This window comes from Bos indicus, chromosome 25 (assembly GCF_029378745.1).
Source record: "Bos indicus isolate NIAB-ARS_2022 breed Sahiwal x Tharparkar chromosome 25, NIAB-ARS_B.indTharparkar_mat_pri_1.0, whole genome shotgun sequence".
Classification (NCBI taxonomy): domain Eukaryota; kingdom Metazoa; phylum Chordata; class Mammalia; order Artiodactyla; family Bovidae; genus Bos; species Bos indicus.
Window position 1 is genome coordinate 35366841 of NC_091784.1, and position 12239 is coordinate 35379079.

General features: G+C 56.5%; 1 protein-coding gene across 1 annotated transcript in view; it reads left to right on the forward strand.

Annotated features, from left to right (window-relative positions):
- SRRM3 (serine/arginine repetitive matrix 3) overlaps positions 1 to 12239 on the forward strand; it is a 53880-nt gene that overhangs the window by 24868 nt on the left and 16773 nt on the right. Inside the window, 6 exon segments of the mRNA XM_070780075.1 lie at positions 2932 to 3033; positions 9643 to 9771; positions 9892 to 9972; positions 10469 to 10498; positions 10965 to 11027; positions 11131 to 11166. Of these exon segments, the coding sequence (XP_070636176.1) occupies positions 2932 to 3033; positions 9643 to 9771; positions 9892 to 9972; positions 10469 to 10498; positions 10965 to 11027; positions 11131 to 11166 (441 nt within the window).

The window sequence follows — 12239 nt, forward strand, 5'->3', positions numbered from 1 at the left end:
CCGTGTCTAATCCCCTGGCATCAAAGGCACATTCCTCGCTGGGGTGTACCCAACAGGTCGTCTCCAGATATTCCATCAGGGGCCCTTCCGCCACCCAAGCCCTCACTCCAGGTGGTCCTTAGACTGGGGTCTCCTATAAAGCCAGCTCTCCGGTTATCAACCCTCTCCCTCTGCCATCTCTTAGCGGCTGCCGCGCCGGTAGACGCCACAGCCACTCTGGAACCCAACAGTCGGGGCTTCCAGCTCTGGCCTGTGACCTTGGGCAAGCCATAGCTACTGGCCTGTTAAATAGGGGGTTGTTCTGAAGAGCCTGTGGACTAAAGCAAGTACAGGGCTCCAGCACCCTACTCCAGTCCCCAGAAAGTGCTCCACAAACACTAGGGATCTTTGCTCTGTTAAAAATCCAGTCATTAATATCCGTTTCTAGAAACACTGGTTCATTCGCATTTATTTACCAGGTTTGCAGGCATTTGACAAATATTCCCGCTAGTCATGGAAACACACATTCTTTGGCCCCATTAAAAAGCAATCCCTTTCTTAATACTGATGGATGGTGGCTAATTCACTGGTGATGGATGCTGCCTTTGGTGCCATCTTCCTGGGCAGTCTCTATGGGCAGCCCACAGTCCCTGAGGAGACGGGGACAAAGCCCCCAGCCTCTAGGAGGTGATGTTCCAGGCTTGGCCCCAACCATCCCCCTCCCCACATCCTACCCACCATGCCCCTTCTCATGAGGACCATTGAGCTGGGCTTGGAGCTTTGAGCCCTCCCCTCTCCCTGCTCTATTTCTTCATCTGTAAAATGGGCCACTACCACCACAAACATCCTCCGCCCCCCAGAGCCGTGATGAAGATCAACTTAATGACCAAGGAAGTGATTTTCTAGGAAATGCTGGATCTGGGCAAAGGCAGGCAGAAGGAGACATTTTCCACTCTGGAGACCTCTTTTAAAATGTATTGTCCCCTCACCCCACCCCACCCCAGCCCCAGAGGGCAACCCAAGAAGTCCCCAGAGCAAAAATGAATTTGATGCATTTTTCCCAAATGATGGAAGTGGCAGCGAGGGAGCCAGACTGGCTGGGGAAGCAGCTGAGCCAGGAGGCTGGGGTGCTGAGACAGGCATCCTCGCCCTGCCTACCCTCTTCCCCGTCCGAGCCCTTGACTATTAGCCAGCCGGGCCTCCTGCATGCCCTTGAGTTGGCAGGTGCTGCTACACCCACAGGGCATGGAAGGTTTGGGTACCAGCCTCCTTCTCCATCTCAGCCTTTGCCTCCTGGGAGAGCAGAGGGGAGAGGTTCAGGTGATTATGGATCCAGGACCCTGCTGACCTGGGAGGGGTCTAGGGTAGAAAAAGGCACAGAGCCTGGGACAGTTAGACCCTCTGTCCCCATCGATCTGGGACAAATAATCCTCAATCACCACCATTTCTTGAGCACCTACTGTGTGCTAGGCACTGTGCAAAGTGCTTTTACGTATCATCTCCCTTAATCCTACAAGAATATTGAAAGGCAGGTTACTATCCTATTGCACAGATGTACAGACTCAGACTAAGAGAAGCATGTGGACTTGTCCAAGGTCACAGATCTAGAAAGTGGGAGCACTGAGATTCAAAAACTGTCGCGCCAGAATTCAAAAGCATTTTTGGAGGCCCCATGTAGCAGGCAAGGTGCCAGATGCTGGGGACACAGGTCAATTCAGACAGACAAGGTCCCTGTCCTCGGGGAATTCCCAGGCCAGTGCAGGATGCAAAAGAGTCAACAGATGAAGACTAGCCCTGAAACCACTCCTCCAGGAGGAACCAGGAGGCTGAGGTTGCTATGGAAACACAGATGTTAGCACCTAACCTGACTGGGGAGGCAGGAGGACTCGTCCTGCTGTAAACTTCCCATGAGTCACATCTTTGTGTTCAGCCATGGTTATTTCCACAGAGTAAACCTGGAAGTTAATTTATGAATCAAAAGCTGTATTCCTTTTTTTTTTTTAAGGTTTTTGAAAAGAATTGCGAAATTGCTCTCCAAAAAGGCTGAATCAATCCCAAATGCTTGTTGAAGGAGAGGAGGGAAGAAGGGAGAAAAGAGATGGGGTCCCTAACAGGGAAGGATGTACCGTTTTCATGGATAGGGTTGGGGGGGTGGGCTTGCTGTGTGCACAGGGAGCTCATAGCCGCATGAGAGAGGAGGTGGGACTCCAGTTCCTATTTGGCCACCATCATTTCTGTCCAGGGCGGCCCAGGAGGAGGAGAGGGTGGGAACTTAGGAGACAAGACTCAGTCAGCAAAAGCCACTGACAGCTGGTGTGTGCTGGGCACAGGGCCAGGGGCTGGGTGAGCACAGACGCCCCAGGGGTCAGCATGGACATGGGCTGGGAGGCCTGGACAGCTGTCACACTGGTGGTGTGAGAGAGGTGACAGCGACCCCAGGATGCAGGAACAAAGTTGTGGAGTAGATGATTCTGGGCTTTGGTCCCCAGCCTGAGACTGGGCTCAGGGAGGGAGGGAGAGTGGAGGAGAGAAGTCAGGAGCCTCCATCCAAGGCCCAGACTACATCCACCCACAACCCCATCCCAAGCTGGGAAGCCATGGATCTACCCCTGGGATCCTGGACTGGCTACTTGGCAGCTTGACCTTGTAGAGGCGGGGATGTGCTGAGGACCTCCCCAGGAGGTCTCCTCACCTCTGGGAACACTCCCTTTAGTTTATGTGTTGGTTTGCCTGGTTGTTGGTTTAGTTGGTTGGTTGACTGGTATGGTGCAAAATGGGTTGGCTTTGAGCTTCCCCAGTGCTCAGAACCTTGTTGGTGGTGTGACCTTGGACAGGTCCTATCAAGCTGGAGAGTGCCCACGTGACTGAGAGCTGGGAGGAGAGGCTGGGGGGGGCAGGTGGGGAGGAAACCAGAACCCAGACTGCAGCTCTCACCTTCCCTGTGCCCCGCAGGTACTCAGAGGAGGAGACCCGGCAGAAGGTCAGGACTTTCCGGCAGATGCTGATGGAGAAGGAGGGAATGCTCACCAGGGAGGACCGGCCTGGGGGCCACATGTGAGTGCTGCCAGGGTGGGGAGGCCCAGGGCAGGGGAGGGTGCAGCCTGCGGCCAGCCCTGGGCAGCCTTTCCCAGGGCTCACTCAGGTGGTCAGGGCTGGAGGTGGGAAGAAAGAAGAGGAGGCGGAGAGGGCGTGGGTCTTGTCCACCGGAAGCTCTGGCCTGGCCCAGGGCACTAGGCAAGAGCCGCTGGGCACCTGGGCATCACTGAAGTCCTCTCCCTGCTGCCTGGGGTTCTATGTCTGGCCCAGCGGTGGGAGAGAGAGCCCAGATCTCATCTCTGGGAATCTTGGGCTGCAAACCAGGAGACTAGAGAAGTGTTCTGTCCTCAGTGTTGTTATTGGCTGATAGAATAGTCCCTCCGCCCCAACTATTATCACCTAGATAGTGGCCTGCAGAGTAAACACGGATGCTGGAGAGAAATGACCAGCACACCAAAAGCCATCACTGGCTCGGCCAAAGGCCCATCCAGTAAAGAGAGCACAGGCTCTGTAGGGGTGACATCTCTGCAGCTGTCACAGGACAGGAGGAGCACCGGGTGCTGTGGGCTTCAGATAAAACAAGGAGGTTACAGGGAGGCAGACTTCGTCTCGGAGAACCATCAACCACTCGAAACCATATAAAGTGGAGCAGCTGCCGTAGGAGGGCGGGGCTGGCCTGTCCCTGCAAGTGTCCCGATGTGACGGCAGGGTGGGCATCTTGCTGAGACCCTAAGTCCCTGGGCACCTTTGTTGGCAGGAAAGTAAAACAGCAGCAGCGCCTTCTGAATGCTTTTCCTTGCTGTTGTCTTGAGGGCAAACAGCATTGCAGAAGTAGATGGACCTCGAAGACAGGGAAGCCCAGCCTATAGAAATTGTAGACTATTTCGGGTGGGGGGGTTCCCCTGCTAACCCCACTTAGCCTCACTTCTCTGGCTTGAGCAAGAGCGCGAAGCAGAGTTGGTGATGGTGATTTTCCCTGATGGTCCAATGGTTAGGACTCCACACATCCACTGCAGGGGGCACGGGTTCAATCCCCAGTCAGGGAACTAAGATCCCAGATGCCACATGGTATGGCCAAAAAGGGGGGAAAAACCCAAAAACCAGAGTCACGCCAGCCTCAGGCTTGTGGGGGTTTGTGGGTGCTCTAGGGGAGCCAGGCTCAGCCGGCCTGCTCTCTCCCCACAAGGTGGGAAGAGGTCACACCACTACCACCGTCTCCCGAGCCTCCCAGAGCCCACAGCACCCCCTCGGCAGGGGCTGTGGCTGCCTCAGAAACACCCCGCAGGTTCATCCCCGCCCCCAGGCCAGGGTGAGCTCCTCCCTTCCTTCCCTTCTCAAACCTCCAGACAGCCAGATCTGTCCGCGCTGCCCGTACCACCTCCAAAACCATCAGGTCCTGCCTGTCTGACCCGTGCCCCCTCAAATGCCCCCAGGGCTCCTCTGGAAAAACAGCCACCCTCTCCCCTTCCATCCAGTGTGAGGGCAGGAGGCCTCTTCCAGAACCTACCTTTGCCACCTTTTCAGGGCCCTTCCAGTGATAACCGCCCCTCCAGCCCACACCTGCTGCTCTACCCTCCCCTGGGCTCCTTCCTCTTAGTCGGCTTCTGGTCCTTCCCCAACCCTGCTTTCTCCTCCAGCCACCAGCCCACACGTTTCTCTCTTTTCTCCATCAGATTTCTATAGAGCATGTGGTACACGTTGTCTCCACTTCCTTAAGCCACGGAGATCTGGCTTCTGCCCCCATGACTCGCGTGACCTGCTTCAGCTGTCTGAGTCTTGCTTGGCCTGGCCCGGGCACCTCTGCAGGCCTGGCCTCTCCTGGCACGTGCCACCACTCCATTTCCCTTCTGGAAACCTGCTTTCCCTCTCCCTGGCTTCCAAGAGTCAGCCCTTTGTGACTGTCTTCCTGCCCCTCTGATGGCTTTCTGCTCCTCCCTTCCTCCTGCCCACTTCTAAGGTCTTGGCTCCCCACAAGGATCTGCTAGGTCCTCAGGTCTCCTTCCCTCTTCTTCCTGGGGATCCCATCCATCCCCAGCTGGAACACTCTCCTGTTAGTGGATGACTACCAAGCTTTTTCCAGTAGTCCTAATCTTCTCTTTCCTTGAATGAATGAATAATGCATTTGAGAACCAGGACATGTTGGGAAGGAGGTCACAGAAAGGTTCCATTGTCCGAAGAAATGTCTTGAGGGTCTGTGCTGTACACCCAACCCTGTACTAGTGCTATGAGGCGGGGAGGGAAGAAGAAAAAGACACGCTCCCTGCTCTCTGGGTGGAAACACAAACCTCCAAGGAGGACTCCTGCTCTGGAAGCAGGGGAGAATAGACTTGGCAGGGTCCCAGGACCCTACTAAAATGTCAAAGACATAGAAGACAAGTTTGTTAGCAGTTTGGTTGGTGGCTCGGACAATAAGGAATCCACCTGCAAAGGAGGAGACCTGGGTTCGATCCCTGGTTCGGGAAGATCCCCTGGAGAAGGGAATGGCAACCCATTCCAGTATTCTTGCCTGGTGAATCCCATGGACAGAAGATCCTGGTGGGCTACAGTCCATGGCGTTGCAAAGAGTCTCATATATTTGCCCCATGCTATGAGGAGCTATAGGAGAGGCCCCAGGCCTGATTTATCTCTGTTCCTGCCACCCTTGCCCCTCCCCCCAGCCCCAGTAGGCCTGGCACGCAGGCTGAGTGAGCAGAAAGGGCAGCCCCTTTGCCTGGAAGCCTCCTTCTCCTCTGTGTGAACTCAGTCATCTGTCAATTGGCCATTAGGCTCCTGGCAAAAGGGAAACAGAACTAGTTAATTAGTGAAACTGCTGTCAGGAGGAAGAGCGTGTGACAGGCATCTCTTCCCAGGTCAGAGCCCTTCCCGGGAGCACCGGTCCAGCAGGAGTCGCGGGTGATGCTGGGTTCAGCCCCGATTGGCCCTTGGTCCCTCTGCAGTGGACTCTGGCTGGGCCTGCTTTGGTCAGCTCTGTGGGGCTCGGTGTGTTCTGTCACTGGGGAAGAACGCCTCCCCTGCCTATTCCACAGACGTAGTGAGGAGTAAACTTGCTAACAAATGTGAACTTAAGAGCAGAAAACACTAAAAAGATCTAGAATTCAGTGCAGACACTCACAACTGTGTCTACAAAGCAGGCAGGTGGTGGCTAAGCTAACGTCCACAGTGAGGAAGCCCAGCCAGTAGAGTCCAGGGCCGGCCTGTGTGCACATGAATCTCAAAGTCAATTGCTTAGGTGAACTTGCATTCTTAATCAAAGGTCCCCAAACCATAGATATTTCTTTCCCTCTCTGGGGCCTCAATTTTCTCATCTGTGAAATGGGATCATGCAATTTCTCTAAATCAGGAATTGGTTCTGAGTGGAATGTGAACCATGGAGAACCATTTATACACTAGAGAACATTCTCATGAGTGGTGTTATTTGTGATATATATTATATTATGAGCCAGGAAGGTCAGAACAGGAGAACCCAGTGTTCTAGCCCTGAGAGAGCCTGCAAAGTGGACGTGGTGGCACCAGCTACACAAAACCAGCAGTAGAGGCCTCAGCCTAAGTCTGTTTACATCCCTGGAACTGCCAGGACAAGTCTTAACCAGAAGATTCTGAGACCTTGTATGTCTCTCCAAACATGCATCTCCTCTATGCCTGTCTATTTCTTTAAAATTTTTTTTATTTATTTGGCTACATCGGGTCTTAGTTGCGGCACATGGAATCTTCATTGCAGCATGCAGGATCTTTTTTTTTTTTTTAGCTGCAGCGTGTAAATTCTTAGCTGTAGCATGTGGCATCTAGTTCTGTGACCAGGGCTTGAACCTGGGCCCTCCTGCATTAGGAGCACAGAGTCTTAACCACTGGAACACCAGGGAAGACCCCATGCCTGTCTTTCCATGCTTCCAGCAGATAAAAGATCTCAAGTTAGCCTCTTAGAAAGGTCTGGAAAGTAAGAGAGGTCAAACGATAAGGTCTCAGGGAGGGAGGATGGGGTGGGGCAGGGGTGGGGAGCCCTGTCCCCAGCACAGGGGTAGAAAGGAAGGAAGTGTCTAGGGGTACAGCCAGCGCAATAAGGAGGGCCCAGTGAGGGCCTGGACTTAGTGGCTAACCCAGCTCGATGTCAGAAGGCAAGAAAGGATTCCCTGCCTTCTGTCGGGATCAAGGGAAGTTCCCTCCTCCCACCAGCTCACCCACACAATGTTTGTGGTGCCCTTAAGTTTTGCCAAATGGGATTTCTTTGGAAGGAATGATGCTAACGCTGAAACTCCAGTACTTTGGCCACCTCATGCGAAGAGTTGACTCATTGGAAAAGACTCTGATGCTGGGAGGGATTGGGGGCAGGAGGAGAAGGGGACGACAGAGGATGAGATGGCTGGATGGCATCACCGACTCGATGGACGTGAGTCTGGGTGAACTCCAGGAGTTGGTGATGGACAGGGAGGCCTGGCGTGCTGCGATTCGTGGGGTCACAAAGAGTCGGACACGACTGAGCGACTGAACTGAACTGAACTGAAGGTGTATGTGTCAGGCATTTGTGTGGCTGAGGGCTGTGTGGGCATGATGGGCCCTGGGACAGGCTGTGGAGTTGGAGATTTCAGGGACAGGAAGTAGGAGGCCCCTGGCTTCAGGAAGAGGAGCGTGGAGAAGAGAGGAGAGGTTTGAATGAAGGGATGTGCGGGTGTTTGGCTCTGTGGGAGCAGAGCAACGACATGACCGTCCATCCACCCAGAAAAACCTCTTGTAACACCTGTGTGACTTCTAGGCTGCCAAGGCCAGGACCATGTTTGGGATCCAAATAACATTCTTTTTTTTTTTGCCGCACTGTGAGGCATGTGGGATCTTGATTCCCTGACCGGGAATCAAACCTGTGCCCCTTGCAGTGGGAGCAGGGAGAATGGACCACCAGGGAAGTCCACCAAATGCCATTCTTGACACAAGCCTCAAGGCTAGCTAACCTTGACCAATTTGGGTTACATTCTTCTTTCTTTTTTTTTTTTAAATACAAAAATCAGTCTTCAAAGAGCTACTTAGTGGGTGCTCTGCTGGAGTTTGTGCCTGAAAAGCTCACCTTGTAGCTGTGATCTTGCCCAGTCTGTTTCATGTGTCAAAACCACTTTTCTCCCTGGAAGAGGAGGTGTTGGTGTGTGAGTGTCCAACTGTCTAGCAATGGTGACTGCGCGGAAGACCACAGTCGCGGGCCAGGCCTCCTGTCAGGAGCTTCATAGCCAGACTCATACTTAATCCTCTCCTCAAAGCTGGGCTATTCTTTTCCCGGTTGTATAGATAAGGACCCAGAGGCTCAGTGAGCGTGGTCATGCCTGGATTCAGACCTGTCTGTGTGAATCCAAAGCTCATGTCACATCTTTAATGCTCTGCCATCCCAGCCCTGGCCTCCCTTGCTCTGGGCAGGAAAAGGATGAGCCTGGCAAAACTAGGCTCCATCTGGGAGGGGCGCTGTCTGAGCCGGCGCAGGAATGAAAAATGCAAGATGTGGGGCCATCACCCTGGACCTGGGCCTTTGGAGGGTCCGTTTCTGGGCGTGTCCAGTAAAAAAACAAATTTGGACAACATCAGGACTTCAGGGAATTGTCATAACCGTCCTGTAAGATAATTAGGATTCCCCTGTTGAAAAAAGAGGCTCAGAGAGGGAGCGAGTGTGACAAGCACTGGGTCACACAGCGACTCAGGGACAGTGCATAATTAGGGCACATGTGCAGCTTCAAAGCTCCCACCCTTGCCTTAAGCCCAGCAGCCTTTAAGGACAAAGCACCCGCTTATCCAAGTGCCCTCCGGGAGCAAACGTCGGTGGCAGAAGATGGCTGGGGGCTCCTGAGCACGGGAGCAGGGACCAGATGCCGCGGTCCCTGCGGAGTGAAGGGGAGAGCGCGGCAAGATGGATGGGGAGCCCCGGAGGCGGGCAGGGTGCCGAGGCCGGCGCCCGCTGCCACTGGGCAGTGATTGATGACAGCCCGGCAGCGGGAGAAGAGCCGCCAGGCCTCCGGAGGCGGCGGAGAGAAGGAGGAAAGGCTATGAATATTTCAGAGAGGCAGCGGGTCTGGAGGGAGGACCGGGCCGGGGGGAGGCGGGGAGGGGGCGAGGGGACCGCGGGATTAAGGAAGGACAGATATCAGAGACGGGGGAGCTCAGAGAGGAGGAAGGGTCTCAAAGAGAGAGTGGGGCTCGGCGGCGGAAAAGGGGTGCTGCGGAGGGGAAAGGGGCTTGGGACGAGGCCTCTGGGGTTAAGGGTGCAGGGGGGCTCAATGAGGGGGACTGAGGCGCAATGAAGGGGACCGAGGGGCAAAGAATCCGTGTCGGGAGGGGCCTCAGCGAGGGGAGGGGCCTCACTGAGGAGGAGGGGGCGCCCAGAGGGTGAGAACCTAGAAGAGGGGGCTAAGTGAGGGGGGAGGGCTCGGTGCTCCTCTTTCTCTTCTGCAAAATAGGGCACGGTTGGTTGGTTGAGGATGGGGACAAAATAGAGCAGCGCTGAGGCTGGCGCCCTGTGAGGGAGGCTCCCAGTGTGGTTCCCCAGATCTCCCCCCCCATGACCTTCGAGGGGTCGGGGCCATCCCCACCTCGCCGCCCGGGTCAGCGGGAAGGCGCGGCCGCCGGGCAGCAGGTGCTGAGCGTCCTTGTCGCCGGCAGCGTGGCGGAGACCCCGCGGCTGATCGAGGGCGCCGAGCTGGGCCTGGAGTACGCGCCCTTCGACGAGGACGACGGCCCGGTGGACTGCGACTGCCCCGCCTCCTGCTACCGCGGACACCGGGGGGACAGGTCAGCGCCCGCCGCGGCGGTGGGTAGGGGGTGGGGGCGGGGGCCGCGGGGGCCGCCCCTCCCCCGTCACCTCTGCCCTCACCCCCCGCCCCGCCCCACCCCGCCCCCCTTCTCACCCAGGACCAAGCACTGGTCCAGCAGTTCCGCGTCGCCTCCTCCCAAGAAGAAGAAGAAAAAGAAAGGCGGCCACCGGAGAAGCCGGTGAGAGCCGCACCCCACCCCCACCCCCACCCCCCGGGCTGGAGGCGTCGGGAAGGGCGAGGGGCCCCAGGTGCCCATCCCCGGGCAGGCAGGGCTCTGACACCCCGCACTGTGGGCCCCGCCCCTCAATGAGCCCCTCCCCTTCACCAGACCCTTTCCCCCACTGAGTCCCCCCTCCCCACCCCAATGTCCAGCCACCCGCGAACTGCACAGGCCTACGACCCAGCCTCACACCTCGGACCATCTGCTCTTGGTCCCCAGCACCCTTCAGCAGGGGTCCTGCACTCCTCCCCAACACCTCCCCCCCCCCCCGCCCTCCCCCTCCCCCCTGCAAGTGCCAGCGGCAGGGGAAGAGGGGCTTGGCTGGGGTCACCTATGGCTCCCCATCTCTACACGCGCCTTCTCCCCTGTCCTAAGTAAGGCCATGGCAAATGTCTGGAGCCCACACTAATCCCATCCAATTGTCTGTCTCCCCTTCTTTCTGCCCCACCCTCAGCAAAAAGAGGAGACTAGACTCTGAGTGCAGGTCAGTGATGAGGGTGGGGCAGGGAGGGTCCAGCTGGGCGGGGAGAGGATGTCTTTGGGTGGGAGAGGGTCCAGAGCCATCCCCCAGAGGCTGGAGGCTTGCACCTCAGGGCCTGGGCACCAGCCCACATGCCAGCGCTTCCCCGCAGAGGCCAGAAATACCATCACTGGAGCCTCTAACCTTTGGGTTTGAAACAGTCCTGGCTCACAGTGCCTAGGAGCCTGGAAAGGTGACGAGGGGACAACGCAGGCAGCTCCATCAACCTCTCTCAGAGACCCAGTGGACCCTCAGGGCCTTGATTCGCTGTAGGATGGCAGTTGGCTTGAAGCCCTAGAATCCCCTTTCCAACTTCAAGGCCCCAGGTTCCTGGGCTTTCCCAGCCATCTCCACCACCATGCCACCCCCACCCATCCCGGGGCCCCAGTTCACTATACACACCCACCCATGCCTGTCACTATGTCCGCAGCTGTGGGAGCTCCTCACCCCTTCGCAAGAAGAAGAAGAGTGTGAAGAAACACCGCCGAGACAGGTACCCTCTGTCCCCAGGGGCCTCCACTCACTTCCGTGGGACCGCCCCCCACCATGACCAAGGCTGTGCGTGGGCTCAAGAGAACCCTTCTGTGGCCCTACAGGTCTGAATCTGGGTCCCGGAGGAAGAGGCGGCACAGGTGAGTGGCGCCCCATGGAGGTGGAACAGGAGGACATGGACAGAGGCCAGTGGCTGCCCTGCAGGGCCCGAGGAAGCCACGATGGGAGGAGCGTTGCCAGGGTCCTGTCCGCTTCATCTTCCCGCACCAGGGACTCCTCCCCAGAGCCAGACAGAGCGCTGGAGGGTGGGGGAGGAGGAAGGCCATCGCAACTCTCATTTGCCCCATGAGTCAGCCTTGCCTTGGGAGCCCTAAGAATGTCCAGACAACACAGTATATCGATCCAGTGTCCAAGGGATGTATCTGTGGAGGTACCAGTCGGGAAGACAGAAACATAAGGACCCCAAATTCGCAGAGAAAGGGCCTGCAGGCAAAAGGATCTCCCTGAAGTAGAAAGGCTCAGTGAGTAGGAGATAGGGCAAGCAGGCTGTGCCTACATGTGAAGTTTCTGGGGGGCCGGTGCCAATCCCCAACAGGCCTAATTGCCAGAATGTGAAACCTCCACTCTGTGGGGCTTGGAGCCAGAAAGGGGCTCTGAGCACGACAGCAGGACAGTGACTTTTTCAGGAGAAGGAGGCGTAAGGCCAGAACCCAGGTAGAGGCAGGCATGTGGAAAGTGGAAGAAAACTCAGCGCGGAGGACAGCAGGCTGTGGGGCAGTCACATCCCCACTGTTGGCATTGGAGCCAGACCCACCACCCCCCAGCACCCCTGAGGAGGGGCAGAGTTCTCAGTTCCATTTCCAGCAGTGAGCATTTGCCCACGGCCACACCTTAATCCCAGAGCTTCCCCGGTGGTTCAGCGGTAAAACAATCTGCCTGTATTGCAGGAAATGCAGAGATGTGGATTCGATCCCTGGGTTGGGAAGATCCCCTGGAGAAGGAAATGGCAACCCACTCCAGTCTTCTTGCCTAGAACATTCCATGGACAAAGGAGCTGGTGGGCTATAGTCCACGGGATCACAAAATAGTGGGACATGACTGAGCGACTAAACAATACCACCACCTAATCCTGGCTCTCCCAATCCCCCGGTTTCCCATCTCCCCCCTCCCCTGCCCTGCTCCAGTCCTTCTGGGCCAATGGGGGCCCCTCCTG